The 19,791-nt window shown below is 44.8% G+C and overlaps 1 protein-coding gene across 1 annotated transcript; it reads left to right on the top strand.

Moving 5' to 3' along the window:
- Positions 1 to 3,862: 3,862 nt before the first annotated feature.
- LOC134856138 (mucin-19-like) lies at positions 3,863 to 15,805 on the top strand. The gene has a single exon (XM_063872501.1). It carries the CDS (start codon positions 3,863 to 3,865, stop codon positions 15,803 to 15,805), a length of 11,943 nt encoding a protein of 3,980 aa, XP_063728571.1.
- Positions 15,806 to 19,791: the final 3,986 nt, after the last annotated feature.

Here is a 19,791-nt window from a genome sequence, read left to right as displayed (position 1 = left end):
TAGGAACAAGCGAGTAGACCCACTTTTCACTATTTACAAGGGGGTAGGAGAGATTCAGTAACTGATGGGGTACTGAGATAATCGGATTCAGCTTCTTTGGCACTTTTTTGGAGGTGTTTACTTCTATGTCAGAGTCAGACCTGAGACCAGGAGTTGACTTGGAACACGATTGAGGACGACATTTAAATTTCTATTTCTAGTTTGAAGGAATGTAATTACAATGGTAAAAAGTTTTACACATTGGACTTTTCCGGCGAATTGATTGTTGATATTTGAGAATTTTGAGTTTCGATTTTTGAGAACTTTGAAATGTGATTTATTGGGCAACTGATTATAGCTGCCTGAGAACAAGGTCTGATTTTGGCTGAAGTATATTTGCATATATCTGTCGTTATGCAAATATCTCGCTGCTGCTTGGCTAACTGTCGGTTGCATGCTGTAACGCCCTTTTGCAACTGAGTGTGCTTCGGTTAAACATTTGCGTTATTAAAATTTGTTCAGTTTTTGATTGGAAATGAGCTTCTCACGCGCGTACGCCCTCAACAGTCAGTATTTTTTATTAACCGACACAACCCTAGCATTTAACTGGTCCCTAGGGTAAAGCTTCATTTATCATCCTGATCTTAGCTGCAGTAAAGTTTTCATCGTAATGACTTGTCTTTGTTGCTGCTGCCGATGGACAACGCAACAAATAGTCGGCTATACTCTTCCTTTTTGCCCCCTGACGATGTTGTACTTTACAATCGTAGGGCACAAAACGATCATACCAAAGAGTTAGTCAACTGAAAATTGTTTTATTCCTTTAGCCCTATAATTTAATAGGGCTAAGAGCACTTCATCATATGATATTTTTGTAAAATATCGGCCGTAGATATAATTACGAAATTGTTCCGTAGACCAGACTACAGCCAGAAGTTCGAGTTCATTCGGGGAGTAATTTTTCTCTGCTTCATTGAGATGTATTGAGGCAAATGATATTAGTTGCCACTCATTTGAGCCGTACTGCTCTAACACAAATCCAAACCATCGTGATGAGCATGGCATACTTTAACTGTTTCCCGGTAAATATCGAAGTGCTTGAATCCAACGATTTTCTTTACCAGCCGTTATAATTGTTGAAACGCGTTGTCGCATGCAGGCGTGCAAATGAAGTCATTATTTAGGCTTAGTAAATTTTTTAGTGGAGAGTTTACTTCTGCTAGTTGTGAAAAAAATTCTGCAGATTATGTAAAGATCCCCATAAAGATTTTGATTGCTTTCTAGATTTGGGGGCTTTAGTTCTTCGACCGCCTGTTTTTCGAACTAGCTGTGTTAGCCAGTTTTTTCCGTGTTAGGAAACAAACCATTCACATTCTTTTTTGTTCAAGTTCACTTTTTCTTAGTTTCAGAGCAGCCTTCGCTACATCCAATTTTTAATTTTCTCGACTAATGCAATGTGGTTTATCTTTGTCCCTTTTGATACGACTAGTTTGTCGTCTATAAAATCGTCGCTTGAGTAAGTTTTTTGAGCATATTGTCTTTAACTATTAGAAAGTCCGCCGGCATTGTAGTGAGCCTGTAAAAACAGTTCTTGAATCCATGTTTCCATGGATTTGCCCCTACTAGTGAAAATTGCACTGTTTGTTAGTTTTTTGATCTAATGCTAGTTGTCCCCAGGCAAATGTGAAATCCAATATAGTGAAATACGCATCTTCTGCTTTACGTTTGGCAATAATTTGACTTATTCCGTCTAGTAATTCGTCGAGATTTGGCATCTGTACTTATTTTTATGTAATTGTTTGTTCAGTTCCCTTGTTTCTACTGCCAGTTTGATGTTTTCATTTTTCTCTACAGTAATTACTATTGGTGACACAAAATTCTTGATTGGACTTTCTTGCAACTTGATGGAATGTCCCTCATCAATTAAACGTGTGATCACGTTGTCCTTTTTACTTGAAGACTGAGCGGTAACCCACGCCGCTTTTGCTGTATCGGTTTTAGCGCTTCGAACAATTCGGTTTTCAGTTTTGCGTTCCGGAATCTACCTGTTCTTGTAAGAAAAATTGGTTATAACTTTCAGAAATATATTTGAATTCGTCCAGTCCCTCTGCACAATCATCACTGTCCTCTCCAGTTATCCCTAGGATTCTCACTTTCGCCTGCGTAGCCCATCCATTTAGTGCACTCGTTACTTTTATCTTCCCCAGTAGAAGTATTCGGTAATTGTTGTACTCCTGAAATTGTTCCCGTTTAGGTTGTAAGTTTAAATTTGCTTTAGCGAGTGTTGCTTTAAGATCAGTTCTGCTGAAGATCATAACCGGGGACCCGCTATCGACCCAGAGCCACATCTTCTTCCTCGACACCTCTGCAATCGTCGGACCCTGAGGAGGTGGATAACTCCTCAATACCCTCCTGCTGCTGATTGATCCATCCAAACTGCTCTTCCTCACACCCGTACAGGTTCTCCGAAAGTGCCCAACTTTCCGGCACGCATTACAGGGTATTTGCGGGACAATCGGGAATATGTTCTAATGTAAAGTTCGGGGCGTCACAATTGTAACACCGAAGATTTTTGGAAACATTTACCCCCGGTGCCTATCCTCTTCCCCCATGCCCCGGGTTTCTTGTTCGATAGTCATGTGCGGCGCTGACAATGCCAATTTTCCTGTGTAGGATTCATACGCGCAATCTTCTCTTTCATACGATAACGCGATTCGATAGACTTCTTTAGGCGTTTTTGTTGAACTCGATAATTCTCGTTGACAATCAGATTTTCGCTTGTTCATGGAAAAATTATCGCATATGTTTTCAGCCACGTTGGTGAAAATATTGCGAATGTTTTCAGCCACTTGGCGAAATCGCTGCTTCCGGCTAAAGAAAGCGCTTAGCTCTCCGTTAAGTTTCTCGAACGTGTCAATTTTTTTGCTTCCCCTCGTAGAACAAGCCTCGCTCGTGGGTAACGTTACGTTCCCGCTTGAAGACATTCTGCATCTCGTCCAATATCCAAAAATAGCGTTCGGTTTTTAAGCTGACTGCCGGTTTTCGCGCCCTGAAAATACGCTGGGCTTTGTCTCCTATGCAGAGGTACAAATTTGATTTCAATTTTTTCTCCCATTACAAACGATTCTTCACGTCCCAGGGTAATTCCGCTATCACCGCTGCGTTTAAATTAGCATCGAAATAAAAATCATCGGGGTCAATACCACCTTTGGCAATCTTTCGCCAGTGGAATTTAATTATCCACTCTTCACAGTATGTAGGCGGCTCCGGTGTACGCGCATCCCAAAATGATACAATACTCAGTGGGTTCTCCTCTCCCCACCTTTAGCGTAAAGCACAAGCTTAAATATCTTTATTGCAAGGCAATTGTATTGTTCCAATTACTCTATAAACTGCACACTGCACTCTTCTGTTTCATTGTGCGCCAGACGAAAATCGATCACAAGGTCACTGCACCAGATCCCCAGATGGAACCGAAGACTTTACATAATAACTAAAATTTGTCCATATGTCAATTAACTTACGCAAAATGCGTTGCAGTACACAAACGATCAATCATTTAAAAAATCTGAACTTCTAGCCTTCCGCAATACCAAAATATAGGCCAAAAACCAACCTATCAAAATTCCCACAATTTTTTTTTTAAAACCGTTCAAACCGCTCAAATCTTGCTTTGTTTTGGGCTGGAAACCTTGACTCGTGTTTCCCTAAAATTTGAATCTCGTAAAGTTGTTTCAAAAAATCAACCAATAATTTTGGCTTTCTTCAGTTCAGCGACCGTTGACTATGTTTTCTGCTTAGTAACCCTGCTAAGATACTGGTACTTCTGAAACTACAAGATACTGTGTCAGAAGAGCGAGTTCTGGATATTTGTCCTTCGAGCATGAGCGACGATCATTTGGCATATTGTGGTTTTGGGAAGAAAGCGATCAAACCTTCCACTACTTTAAAAGAATACCGACTTAAATCTGGCTGTCCTGAGGGTTCTGAGGGTTATGATATCGACATGTGTTTGGCCATAGCCGATCCTGATATGCCACGCATTCTTCCCAGAGACAGAGGCGCTCCCATCTATTTTTTGACCGCTTCGGACAGAAAAGCTGAGTGTCTTTATGCAATTTTGGGAAAGAATGACGAAGAAACTGGGTACTCGCGATCATGGTTATCGCAAAACGTAACAGAGAGCGCAGTCAAACGCTGGATAGACAATGAAATACAGAAGCTGCAGCGCACGACAACCTCCGGCACGACAACCGAGGGGTATACTAGTGCAACCACTAGTGAACTGACAAGTTCGGAGATCTCCAGCACTACCTCAGCCACAGCACCTGTGGTTACGACTAGTACTACTACTCCTGAAATAACGACGTCAGAAGCCTCCAGCACTACCTCAGCCACATCACCTGTGGTTACGACTAGTACTACTACCCCTGAAATAACGACGTCAGAAGCCTCCAGCACTACCTCAGCCACAGCACCTCTGGTTACGACTAGTACTACTACTCCTGAAACAACGACGTCAGAAGCCTCCAGCACTACCTCAGCCACATCACCTGTGGTTACGACTAGTACTACTACCCCTGAAATAACGACGTCAGAAGCCTCCAGCACTACCTCAGCGATAGCACCTCTGGTTACGACTAGTACTACTACTCCTGAAATAACGACGTCAGAAGCCTCCAGCACTACCTCAGCCACATCACCTGTGGTTACGACTAGTACTACTACCCCTGAAATAACGACGTCAGAAGCCTCCAGCACTACCTCAGCCACAGCACCTGTGGTTACGACTAGTACTACTACTCCTGAAATAACGACGTCAGAAGCCTCCAGCACTACCTCAGCCACATCACCTGTGGTTACGACTAGTACTACTACCCCTGAAATAACGACGTCAGAAGTCTCCAGCACTACCTCAGCCACAGCACCTCTGGTTACGACTAGTACTACTACTTCTGAAATAACGACGTCAGAAGCCTCCAGCACTACCTCAGCCACATCACCTGTGGTTACGACTAGTACTACTACCCCTGAAATAACGACGTCAGAAGCCTCCAGCACTACCTCAGCGACAGCACCTCTGGTTACGACTAGTACTACTACTCCTGAAATAACGACGTCAGAAGCCTCCAGCACTACCTCAGCCACATCACCTGTGGTTACGACTAGTACTACTACCCCTGAAATAACGACGTCAGAAGCCTCCAGCACTACCTCAGCCACAGCACCTCTGGTTACGACTAGTACTACTACTCCTGAAATAACGACGTCAGAAGCCTCCAGCACTACCTCAGCCACATCACCTGTGGTTACGACTAGTACTACTACTCCTGAAATAACGACGTCAGAAGCCTCCAGCACTACCTCAGCCACAGCACCTCTGGTTACGATTAGTACTACTACCCCTGAAATAACGACGTCAGAAGCCTCCAGCACTACCTCAGCCACATCACCTGTGGTTACGACTAGTACTACTACCCCTGAAATAACGACGTCAGAAGCCTCCAGCACTACCTCAGCCACAGCACCTCTGGTTACGACTAGTACTACTACTCCTGAAATAACGACGTCAGAAGCCTCCAGCACTACCTCAGCCACATCACCTGTGGTTACGACTAGTACTACTACTCCTGAAATAACGACGTCAGAGGCCTCCAGCAGTACCTCAGCTACAGCACCTCTGGTTACGACTAGTACTACTACTCCTGAAATAACGACGTCAGAAGCCTCCAGCACTACCTCAGCCACATCACCTGTGGTTACGACTAGTACTACTACCCCTGAAATAACGACGTCAGAAGCCTCCAGCACTACCTCAGCCACATCACCTGTGGTTACGACTAGTACTACTACCCCTGAAATAACGACGTCAGAAGCCTCCAGCACTACCTCAGCCACAGCACCTCTGATTACGACTAGTACTACTACTCCTGAAATAACGACGTCAGAAGCCTCCAGCACTACCTCAGCCACATCACCTGTGGTTACGACTAGTACTACTACCCCTGAAATAACGACGTCAGAAGTCTCCAGCACTACCTCAGCCACAGCACCTCTGGTTACGACTAGTACTACTACTCCTGAAATAACGACGTCAGAAGCCTCCAGCACTACCTCAGCCACATCACCTGTGGTTACGACTAGTACTACTACTCCTGAAATAACGACGTCAGAAGCCTCCAGCACTACCTCAGCCACAGCATCTCTGGTTACGACTAGTACTACTACTCCTGAAATAACGACGTCAGAAGCCTCCAGCACTACCTCAGCCACATCACCTGTGGTTACGACTAGTACTACTACCCCTGAAATAACGACGTCAGAAGCCTCCAGCACTACCTCAGCCACAGCACCTCTGGTTACGACTAGTACTACTACTCCTGAAATAACGACGTCAGAAGCCTCCAGCACTACCTCAGCCACATCACCTGTGGTTACGACTAGTACTACTACCCCTGAAATAACGACGTCAGAAGCCTCCAGCACTACCTCAGCTACAGCACCTGTGGTTGCGACTAGTACTACTACTCCTGAAATAACGACGTCAGAAGCCTCCAGCACTACCTCAGCCACAGCACCTGTTGTTACGACAGGTACTTCTACTCCTGAAATAACGACGTCAGAAGCCTCCAGCACTACCTCAGCCACAGCACCTGTGGTTACGGCTAGTACTACTACTCCTGAAATAACGACGTCAGAAGCCTCCAGGACTACCTCAGCCACAGCATCTGTGGCTACGACTAGTACTACTACTCCTGAAATAACGACGTCAGAAGCCTCCAGCACTACCTCAGCCACAGCACCTGTGGTTACGGCTAGTACTACTACTCCTGAAATAACGACGTCAGAAGCCTCCAGCACTACCTCAGCCACAGCACCTGTGGTTACGACTATTACTACTACTCCTGAAATAACGACGTCAGAAGCCTCCAGCACTACCTCAGCCACAGCACCTGTTGTTACGACTGGTAGTCCTGCTCCTGAAATAACGACGTCAGAAGCCTCCAGCACTACCTCAGCCACAGCACCTGTCATTACGACTAGTACTACTACTCCCGAAATAACGACGTCAGAAGCCTCCAGCACTACCTCAGCCACAGCACCTGTGGTTACGACTAGTACTACTACTCCTGAAATAACGACGTCAGAAGCCTCCAGTACTACATCAGCAACAGCACCTGATGTTACGACTGGTACTTTTATTCCTGAAATAACGACGTCAGAAGTCTACAGCACTACCTCAGCCACATCACCTGTGGTTACGACTAGTACTACTACTCCTGAAATAACGACGTCAGAAGCCTCCAGCACTACCTCAGCCACGGCACCTGTTGTTACGACTGGTACTCCTACTCCTGAAATAACGACGTCAGAAGATTCCAGGACTACCTCAGCGACAGCACCTGTGATTACGACTAGTACTACTACTCCCGAAATAACGACGTCAGAAGCCTCCAGCACTACCTCAGCCACAGCACCTGTTGTTACGACTGGTACTCCTACTACTGAAATAACGACGTCAGAAGCCTCCAGCACTACCTCAGCCACAGCACCTGTGATTACGACTGGTACTTCTACTCCTGAAATAAGGACATCAGAAGCCTCCAGCACTACCTCAGCCACAGCACCTGTGATTACGACTAGTGCTACTACTCCCGAAATAACGACGTCAGAAGCCTCCAGCACTACCTCAGCCACAGCACCTGTGGTTACGACTAGTACTACTACTCCTGAAATAACGACGTCAGAAGCCTCCAGCACTACCTCAGCCACATCACCTGTCATTACGACTAGTACTACTACTCCCGAAATAACGACGTCAGAAGCCTCCAGCACTACCTCAGCCACAGCACCTGTGGTTACGACTAGTACTACTTCTCCTGAAATAACGACGCCAGAAGCCTCCAGGACTACCTCAGCTGCAGCACCTGTGGTTACGACTAGTACTACTACTCCTGAAATAACGACGTCAGAAGCCTCCAGCACTACCTCAGCCACAGCACCTGTTGTTACGATTGGTACTTCTACTCCTGAAATAACGACGTCAGAAGCCTCCAGCACTACCTCAGTCATAGCAACTGTGGTTACGGCTAGTACTACTACTCCTGAAATAACGACGTCAGAAGCCTCCAGCAGTACCTCAGCCACAGCAACTCTGGTTACGACTAGTACTACTACTCCTGAAACAACGACGTCAGAAGCCTCCAGCACAACCTCAGCCACATCACCTGTGGTTACGACTAGTACTACCACCCCTGAAATAACGACGTCAGAAGTCTCCAGCACTACCTCAGCTACAGCACCTGCGGTTACGACTAGTACTACTACTGAAATAACGACGTCAGAAGCCTCCAGCACTACCTCAGCCACAGCACCTGTTGTTACGACAGGTACTTCTACTCCTGAAATAACGACGTCAGAAGCCTCCAGCACTACCTCAGCCACAGCACCTGTGGTTACGTCTAGTACTACTACTCCTGAAATAACGACGTCAGAAGCCTCCAGCACTACCTCAGCCACATCACCTGTTGTTACGATTGGTACTTCTACTCCTGAAATAACGACGTCAGAAGCCTCCAGCAGTACCTCAGCCACAGCACCTCTGGTTATGACTAGTACTACTACTCCTGAAATAACGACGTCAGAAGCCTCCAGCACTACCTCAGCCACATCACCTGTGGTTACGACTAGTACTACTACCACTGAAATGACGACGTCAGAAGCCTCCAGCACTACCTCAGCTACAGCACCTGTGGTTACGACTAGTACTAATACTCCTGAAATAACGACGTCAGAAGCCTCCAGCACTACCTCAGCCACAGCACCTGTTGTTACGACAGGTACTTCTACTCCTGAAATAACGACGTCAGAAGCCTCCAGCACTACCTCAGCCACAGCAACTGTGGTTACGGCTAGTACTACTACTCCTGAAATAACGACGTCAGAAGCCTCCAGGACTACCTCAGCCACAGCATCTGTGGTTACGACTAGTACTACTACTCCTGAAATAACGACGTCAGAAGCCTCCAGCACTACCTCAGCCACAGCACCTGTTGTTACGACTGGTACTTCTACTCCTGAAATAACGACGTCAGAAGCCTCCAGCACTACCTCAGCCACAGCACCTGTGGTTACGTCTAGTACTACTACTCCTGAAATAACGACGTCAGAAGCCTCCAGCACTACCTCAGCCACATCACCTGTTGTTACGATTGGTACTTCTACTCCTGAAATAACGACGTCAGAAGCCTCCAGCAGTACCTCAGCCACAGCACCTCTGGTTATGACTAGTACTACTACTCCTGAAATAACGACGTCAGAAGCCTCCAGCACTACCTCAGCCACATCACCTGTGGTTACGACTAGTACTACTACCACTGAAATGACGACGTCAGAAGCCTCCAGCACTACCTCAGCTACAGCACCTGTGGTTACGACTAGTACTAATACTCCTGAAATAACGACGTCAGAAGCCTCCAGCACTACCTCAGCCACAGCACCTGTTGTTACGACAGGTACTTCTACTCCTGAAATAACGACGTCAGAAGCCTCCAGCACTACCTCAGCCACAGCAACTGTGGTTACGGCTAGTACTACTACTCCTGAAATAACGACGTCAGAAGCCTCCAGGACTACCTCAGCCACAGCATCTGTGGTTACGACTAGTACTACTACTCCTGAAATAACGACGTCAGAAGCCTCCAGCACTACCTCAGCCACAGCACCTGTTGTTACGACTGGTACTTCTACTCCTGAAAAAACGACATCAGAAGCCTCCAGCACTACCTCAGCCACAGCACCTGTGGTTACGACTAGTACTACTACTCCTGAAATAACGATGTCAGAAGCCTCCAGCACTACCTCAGCCACAGCACCTGTTGTCACGACTGGTACTCCTAGTCCTGAATTAACGACGTCAGAAGCCTCCAGCACTACCTCAGCCACAGCATCTGTCATTACGACTAGTACTACTACTCCCGAAATAACGACGTCAGAAGCCTCCAGCACTACCTCAGCCACAGCACCTGTGATTACGACTGGTACTACTACTCCTGAAATAACGACAAGCGAAGCCTCCAGTACTACTTCAGCCAAAGCACCTGTGGTTACGACTAGTACTTACACTCATGAAATAACGACGTCAGAAGCTTCCAGCACTACCACAGCCACAGCACCTGTGGTTACGATTAGTACTACTACTCCCGAAATAACGACGTCAGAATTTTCCAGCACTACCTCAGCCACAGCATCTGTGGTTACGAAAAGTAAAAGCACTCCTGAAAAAACGACGTCAGAAGCGTCCGGCACTACCTCAGCCACAGCTCCTAGGGTTACGGCTAGTACCACTAGTCATGAAATAACGACGTCAGAAAGCTTCAGCACTACCTCAGCCACAGCACCTGTGGTTACCACAAGCACTACTACTCCTGAACTAACGACGTCAGAAGCCTCCAGCACTACCTCAGCCACAGCACCTGTGGTTACGACTAGTAGTACTGCTCCTGAAATAACGACGTCGGAAGCCTCCAGCACTACCACAGCCACAGCACCTGTGGTTACGACTAGTACTACTACTCCCGAAAAAACGACGTCAGAAGCCTCCAGCACTACCTCTACCACAGCACCTGTCGTCACGACTAAAACTACTACTTCTGAAATAACGACGTCAGAGGCCTCCAGCACTATCTCAGCCACAGCACCTGTGGTTGCGACTAGCACTACTACTCCTGAAATAACGACGTCAGAAGCCTCCAGCACTACCTCAGCCACATCACCTGTGGTTACGACTAGTAGTACTGCTCCTGAAATAACGACGTCGGAAGCCTCCAGCACTACCTCAGCCACAGCATCTGTGGTTACGACTAGTACTACTACTCCCGAAAAAACGACGTCAGAAGCCTCCAGCACTACCTCAGCCACAGCACCTGTCGTCACGACTAAAACTACTACTTCTGAAATAACGACGTCAGAGGCCTCCAGCACTACCTCAGCCACAGCACCTGTGGTTACGACTAGCACTACTAATCCTGAAAGAACGACGTCAGAAGCCTCCAGCACTACCTCAGCCACAGCACCTGTGGTTGCGACTAGTACTACTACTCCTGAAAAAACGACGTCAGAAAGCTCCAGCACTACCTCAGCCACAGCACCTGTGGTTACCACAAGCACTACTATTCCTGAACTAATGACGTCAGAAGCCTCCAGCACTACCTCAGCCACAGCACCACCTGTGGTTACGACTAGTAGTAATGCTCCTGAAATAACGACGTCGGAAGCCTCCAGCACTACCTCAGCCACAGCACCTGTGGTTACCACAAGCATTACTACTCCTGAACTATTGACGTCAGAAGCCTCCAGCACTACCTCAGCCACAGCACCTGTGGTTACGGCTAGTACTACTACTCCTGAAATAACGACGTCAGAAGCCTCCAGCACTACCTCAGCCACATCACCTGTGGTTACGACTAGTACTACTACCCCTAAAATAACGACGTCAGAAGTCTCCAGCACTACCTCAGCTACAGCACCTGTGGTTACGACTAGTAGTACTGCTCCTGAAATAACGACGTCTGAAGCCTCCAGCACTACCTCAGCCACAGCACCTCTGGTTACGACTAGTACTACTACTCCTGAAATAACGACGTCAGAAGCCTCCAGCACTACCTCAGCCACATCACCTGTGGTTACGACTAGTACTACTACCCCTGAAATAACGACGTCAGAAGTCTCCAGCACTACCTCAGCTACAGCACCTGTGGTTACGACTAGTAGTACTGCTCCTGAAATAACGACGTCGGAAGCCTCCAGCACTACCTCAGCCACAGCACCACCTGTGGTTACGACTAGTAGTAATGCTCCTGAAATAACGACGTCGGAAGCCTCCAGCACTACCTCAGCCACAGCACCTGTGGTTACCACAAGCACTACTACTCCTGAACTATTGACGTCAGAAGCCTCCAGCACTACCTCAGCCACAGCACCTGTGGTTACGGCTAGTACTACTACTCCTGAAATAACGACGTCAGAAGCCTCCAGCACTACCTCAGCCACATCACCTGTGGTTACGACTAGTACTACTACCCCTGAAATAACGACGTCAGAAGTCTCCAGCACTACCTCAGCTACAGCACCTGTGGTTACGACTAGTAGTACTGCTCCTGAAATAACGACGTCGGAAGCCTCCAGCACTACCTCAGCCACAGCACCTCTGGTTACGACTAGTACTACTACTCCTGAAATAACGACGTCAGAAGCCTCCAGCACTACCTCAGCCACATCACCTGTGGTTACGACTAGTTCTACTACCCCTGAAATAACGACGTCAGAAGTCTCCAGCACTACCTCAGCTACAGCACCTGTGGTTACGACTAGTAGTACTGCTCCTGAAACAACGACGTCGGACGCCTCCAGCACTACCTCAGCCACAGCACCTGTGGTTACGACTAGTACTACTACTCCCGAAAAAACGACGTCAGAAGCCTCCAGCACTACCTCAGCCACAGCACCTGTCGTCACGGCTAAAACTACTACTTCTGAAATAATGACATCAGAGGCCTCCAGCACTACCTCAGCCACAGCACCTGCGGTTACGACTAGCACTACTAATCCTGAAAGAACGACGTCAGAAGCCTCCAGCACTATCTCAGCCACAGCGCCTGTGGTTGCGACTAGTACTACTACTCCTGAAATAAAGACGTCAGAAAGCTCCAGCACTACCTCAGCCACAGCACCTGTCGTCACGACTAAAACTACTACTTCCGAAATAACGACGTCAGAGGCCTCCAGCACTACCTCAGCCACAGCACTTGTGGTTACGACTAGTAGAACTGCTCCTGAAATAACGACGTCGGAAGCCTCCAGCACTACCTCAGCCACAGCACCTGTCGTCACGACTAAAACTACTACTTCTGAAATAACGACGTCAGAGGCCTCCAGCACTACCTCAGCCACAGCACCTGTGGTTACGACTAGCACTACTAATGCTGAAATAACGACGTCAGAAGCCTCCAGCACTACCTCAGCCACAGCACCTGTGGTTGCGACTAGTACTATCAATCCTGAAAAAACGACGTCAGAAAGCTCCAGCACTACCTCAGCCACAGCACCACCTGTGGTTACGACTAGTAGTAATGCTCCTGAAATAACGACGTCGGAAGCCTCCAGCACTACCTCAGCCACAGCACCTGTGGTTCCGACTAGTAGTACTGCTCCTGTAATAACGACGTCGGAAGCCTCCAGCACTACCTCAGCCACATCAGCTGTGGTTACGACTAGTACTACTACTTCCGAAAAAACGACGTCAGAAGCCTCCAGCACTACATCAGCCACAGCACCTGTGGTTACGACTAGTACTACTACTTCCGAAAAAACGACGTCAGAAGCCTCCAGCACTACATCAGCCACAGCACCTGTGGTTAAGACTAGTACTACTACTCCCGAAAAAACGACGTCAGAAGCCTCCAGCACTACCTCAGCCACAGCACCTGTCGTCACGACTAAAACTACTACTTCTGAAATAACGACTTCAGAGGCCTCCAGCACTACCTCAGCCACAGCACCTGTGGTTACGACTAGCACTACTAATCCTGAAAGAACGACGTCAGAAGCCTCCAGCACTACCTCAGCCACAGCACCTGTGGTTGCGACTAGTACTACTACTCCTGAAAAAACGACGTCAGAAAGCTCCAGCACTACCTCAGCCACAGCACCTGTGGTTACCACAAGCACTACTACTCCTGAACTAATGACGTCAGAAGCCTCCAGCACTACCTCAGCTACAGCACCACCTGTGGTTACGACTAGTAGTAATGCTCCTGAAATAACGACGTCGGAAACCTCCAGCACTACCTCAGCCACTGCACCTGTGGTTACGACTAGTAGTACTGCTGCTGAAATAACGACGTCGGAAGCCTCCAGCACTACCTCAGCCACAGTACCTGTGGTTACGACTAGTACTATTACTTCCGAAAAAACGACGTCAGAAGCCTCCAGCACTACATCAGCCACAGCACCTGTGGTTACGACTAGTACTACTATTCCTGAAATAACGACGTCAAAAGCCTCCAGCACTACCTCAGCCACAGCACCTGTTGTTACGACTAGTACTACTCCTGAAATAACGACGTCAGATGTCTTCAGCACTACCTCAGCCACAGCATCTGCGGTTACGACTATTACTACTACTCCTGAAATAACGACGTCAGAAGCCTCCAGCACTACCTCAGCTACAGCACCTGTGGTTACGACTAGTACTACTACTCCTGAAATTACGACGTCAGAAGCCTCCAGCATAACCACAGCCACAGCCCCTGTGGTTACGACTAGTACTACTACTCCTGAAATAACGACGTCAAAGACCTCCAGCACTACCTCAGCCATGCCTGTGACGACTAGTGCGACTACTCCTCAAGTTACGGCACCAGAGACTTCCAGTACTAGTTCAGCCACACATGTGATTACGACTACTGCGACTACTCCTGAATTAACGACGTCGAAAACCTCCATCACTACGTCATCCACACCTGTGACGACTATTGCGACTACTCCTCAAGTGACGACACCAGAGACCTCCAGCACTACCTCAGCCACACATGTGATTACGACTACTCCTGAATTAACGACGTCAAAGACCTCCAGCACTACGTCAGCCACACCTGTGACGACTATTGCGCCTACTCCTCAAGTTACTACACCAGAGACCTCCAGCACTACCTCAGCCACACATGTGATTACGACTACTGCGACTACTCCTGAATTAACGACGTCAACGTCAAAGACCTCCAGCACTACGTCAGCCACACCTGTGACGACTATTGTGACTACTCCTCAAGTTACGACACCAGAGACCTCCAGGACTACCTCAGCCTCACATGTGATTACGACAGCTGCGACTACTCCTGAATTAACGACGTCAAAGACCTCCAGCACTACGTCAGCCACACCTGTGACGACTATTGCGCCTACTCCTCAAGTTACGACACCAGAGACCTCCAGCACTACCTCAGCCACACATGTAATTACGACTACTGCGACTACTCCTGAATTAACGGTATCAAAGACCTCCAGCACTACGTCAGCCACACCTGTGACGACTATTGTGACTACTCCTCAAGTTACGACACCAGAGACCTCCAGGACTACCTCAGCCTCACATGTGATTACGACAACTGCGACTACTCCTGAATTAACGACGTCAAAGACCTCCAGCACTACGTCAGCCACACCTGTGACGACTATTGCGCCTACTCCTCAAGTTACGACACCAGAGACCTCCAGCACTACCTCAGCCACACATGTCATTACGACTACTGCGACTACTCCTGAATTAACGGTATCAAAGACCTCCAGCACTACGTCAGCCACACCTGTGTCGACTATTGCGCCTACTCCTCAAGTTACGACACCAGAGACCTCCAGCACTACCTCAGCCACACATGTCATTACGACTACTGCGACTACTCCCGAATTAACGACGTCAACGTCAAAGACCTCCAGCACTACGTCAGCCATACCTGTGACGACTATTGCGACTACTCCTGAATTAACGACATCAAAGACCTCCAGCACTACGTCATCCACAACACCCATGAGAACATCAACTCCTTGGTGGATGCAAAAGACAACTCCATGGCCAAAAAAACGGGAAGTGGAGAGACTTCAACCTGGTATTCCGATTCATTCCCCAACCTACTCTCCAAACAGAAGAATGGATGTTGATGAGAAGAAGGGATCCACTGTCGCCGATGCTTTGGAGGAGCTGAGAAAGAAATTGTTCCTCGGAGGCAGAAGACAAAGCTTGTTGTCTAGGAAAGGGCAAATTTTCTAAAAAAAAAATTTAAAGTTAGTTCTCGACACTTAAGTATTTTTTTCGCTCTTTCCTTTAAAAAAACAGTTAACTGAAATTTTTTTGCAATTAGTTAGATTACATGTTGAGTGCTGATTTAAATTATCCGGACAAAACGCATCTTTCTCAAGTTGGTTGACCTAAGTGAAAAATTATGAAGACAAAATTTGCTTAGAATTTCAACGGAAGTAATATGATACAATTTGTATTGCACAATTTTTTACCACAAATATCCTAAAAATTTTACCCTAAATACTGAACATTTCTGGCTTTTTCAGTCAATCAAAAATTTCGCCAAAACCACCTGGTCGATCATTGAAATATTTATATCAAAGTGAATCTTTTACGTAGCTCGACAAAATTAAGGAGCAGTATAACCTCCAAAACTTTTTTATTTTAATTTAATTCTGTTTTATAGACTAACAAGGTCTTTTTTACAAATGAGAACATTAATTTTTTCAAACTTTTTACGCAACATTTTTGAAAAGTATATTTTTTTAAAAGTTTGTTGGGCTACATGAGAGGCTCACTTTGATATAACTATCTCAGTGATCGACTTGGTAGTTTTGACGTAATTTTTGATTTTTGCTTGAATTATAAGGCTAAAAATGTTCAGTTTTTGGGAAAAGTTTTGGGCGCAAGTTTCGCACAACAAATTAGACAGTTAAAATTCTGAGCAAGTTTTTGTTGTTCTTTTGTTACCTAAATTGCTCAGTTAAAATTCTGAGCAAGTTTTTCTTGTTCTTTTCTTACCTAAAATCAACTCAATTGGAGAAAAAAGTTTGAAATTTCTAGTTCAATGCGTTTTTTTTTCCGGATAATTTAGATCAGCACTGTACTCAACTAACGTAGTTTTTTTTCGTACACAATTTTGCATTTTTTTTCGTTCACAATTTTGCATGAAGATAATTGTTAGAAGCTGTTATTTTTGAATCAATTTTTTTCCTTTCGTCTGCCTTATTGACAGCCTTATCAGAAGCCATTAAAAAACAAGAATAGACTAGCATTTTCGCTTATGAGATTATGTCATGAATTAAAAACTGACTCTGCAGCAGTAATATAAAATCACCTAATCTTACAATAGGATCAAAAATAACTATTGCGCTTTTTGACAATTGTAAAAGTGACTGTTACCGCTTTGAAAAAAAATTGCAAAAAACCAATTCTCAAAAAAAACTTTCTTCGGGTTACTCTTGAGGCAAAAACACTACATTTAGCATTAGAAAATACAAAAACCATCGCGCAAAGTTAAGAAACGTAGAAAGTTAAATATATACAAAACTTCTATTTATTAAAAAATGCTGGTCAAGCAATTCTCATCCTATGAATTTGCAGGGCATAAAAATGTTAATGAAAAAGTAACACCTTTTTTGACTTTTTAGGTTTCGGTGAACGTAGTTCTGACTCTCATAAATGTCAAGAAGCTTCGTTTTCGTTCTTGCTGAAAAATACTTAAAAAATGTTTTGGCTCAAATTTGATTTTTTTGTTTGCGCTTTGACTTTTGACTGTTTTAAGTTCAGTTCATTTCCTTTGTTTTCAAAGAAAGGCAAATTCCACTATCGAATAGCAGAAGGATAAACGTCACGAAAAACGTGATCGACTTCTAGTTTCGAAAGTGGAGCTGAACTTACAGATATTCCACCGGAAATTCTTACCTAATTACTGATTGATCCAGTTTTTTTTCAATATGAGTTGACTTTATGAAGAAAGTGTCAATAATTAAAAATCTTTGCAGCTATATATTTTTCCTTTGAAATTTGAAATTTTTTTAAAAGAAGAAGTCAGTTAGCCTCTTCTGTTTCCTTGTATTCGTTGATTCTTTTTCAACTGTCTGTTGGCGATGCTTTATTTCTAACTTTACCCTGAGCACAGTTACATGGTTTCTTACAAGTTTTTCACAGCTGTTTTTTCTTTTTGGCCATGTTGAAAAAATTCTTTTAATATCATAAAGTTTTAAGAAACAAGACTATTATGATAGAACTAACTCAGTTTCAAAAAATTGAATGCTTGAGTAATTTTCAGACTAGATCCACAAAATTCCGTGGGGAGAACTAGAAAATCACAATCACATTTGAAACTTTACGTCTGCAACATTGAGCCATTTCTTCTTTTATCATCGTAAAGTGTGCCTGTCTTCCGTTAAAAAAGTATATAAATTTCAAAGAACTGAAAGTTATGCTACCAACAAAAGACTGATCTGTAACAAATTTATATGCTCACTTTCTCAAAAAAAAAATAAACGACCTAAATAAACGCTTAAGTTTTTTTATGATTTTTACGGTTAATCCTTTGTCACTTAGGGTTATAATAAGACATTAAACATTTATTTCTTTGAGGAAAAAAATAGGATTTAAAAAATGTATGTGATCTGTTTTCTTTTCTCAATACATGTTTTAAGACGCTTTGAATTATTTTTTCAGTTTTAACAAAATAACAAAAAAATTATCAGAAAAAAACTCACCAATTCTGAAAATGTGATACCAATGGACGGTTAAAAAGTTGTTCAAACCCCCCCCCCCCCCACGTTTCTCTATATTTTTTCAGATTTCTTTTTTTCATTTTCCCAGAAATTATCGCGATAAGGTTAAGATTTTGAATTAAATTGAAAATAATCAGGCAGCGGGAACCTCTTTAGCATACGCCACTATGCTCTAGTTTTTATAGATACAAAAAGTTGCGACCTCAAAAAAGGCTAATTTTTGACATTTTTTTGGTTTTTGAAATTTCTTGACTTTTCTCGGAATATGCCATCCAGAATCTTGGGTTGAGGGTTCAACTGAGAGAACCGATTATGGGTATTACCTTTGCTTAACCGGCCAACTCGATTGATTTTAAATTAACGCATCAAAAAAGGCAATTTTTTAATGATTTGAACTTTTTTGTGTAACTTCGCTTAAAAGCTTATCACCTAATACACGATTAAAAATTTAATTGCGAAAAGATCATGTGAGAAATTTTCAGGCATAAGCGGCTACGCCCGAAATTTTGTAGAAAAGTAGTTACGGTCTTCGAAAAAGTCAAGTTTTTTGAAATTGACAGTGTTTCGAAAGGACGGGTTGTGGGAAACTCTCCGGCATAAACTGAGTTAGGACCGAAGTGTAACTCATAGAGTAATTTCGGATAGGGTACACCGTCTGCTCGTCACGCTATCTTATTTTCGGCCGGATAGATTCGTGCAACTTCTTAGTCTAATACCGATCCTAATCTTACTCTTATACTATCTAGTCTCAGGTTGTTTAACTAGTCTCTGCTAGGCTCAATAGATCTAGGGTATACTGGTTTATTGCGGCTGCTGCAGTGCTCGGGAGAGTCCAACTAATTTCTAAGTTAAATTCAAATCTCTCTGGTGCTGAAATTACAAGTAACTTCAGCACTTACAAATAAGTGGGTTGTTAGTTAGATGGATCATGATTGGTTAATATTAAATACTTTACATTGGTAAAACATTTAATTTATCCAATCATAAAATGTAGTTTAGATCAGGTTCCACCCATCCGGGTTTTACAGAGTTTTTTAGAATAGTTCTTCTGCAATTCGAAGGATGGATGATGGACGTTTGTTTTTGGCGAACATCATAATTTTCTTCCGTTTCCTCTTTTGTTAGGGAAGTTCCAGGAAGCTGGAGTTAGAGACATAAGACGTTGTGTCTTCTAGTGACAACGACTACGTCTTTGCAACAAACTCAAATCTGATTTCAGAATGGTTTGCTATGTCAGGTTTTTCTGTTCTGCGTGGAGAACTTCTTTTGTGTATGATCTAGTTTGGGAATGGCGTGGAGATTGTGCGTGGAGGGGATGCCTGGTTACTCGGATCTGTACGTATACTTGAACATCGAGGTGGTCATTGGTCTAGTTCAATGAAGTCCTTTTCTGCGAGGTCAAGTCGTACTCTAAATCCTTTGAGTTGTGATTGTGAGCGGCATATCGATTGTAGTTGGTCATTCTCTCTCGAGTGTAGTGGGGTCGTC

Source organism: Symsagittifera roscoffensis, unplaced genomic scaffold (genome assembly GCF_963678635.1).
Source record: "Symsagittifera roscoffensis unplaced genomic scaffold, txSymRosc1.1 SCAFFOLD_186, whole genome shotgun sequence".
NCBI classification, from domain to species: domain Eukaryota; kingdom Metazoa; phylum Xenacoelomorpha; order Acoela; family Convolutidae; genus Symsagittifera; species Symsagittifera roscoffensis.
This window is presented reverse-complemented; position numbering and strand designations above follow the sequence as displayed.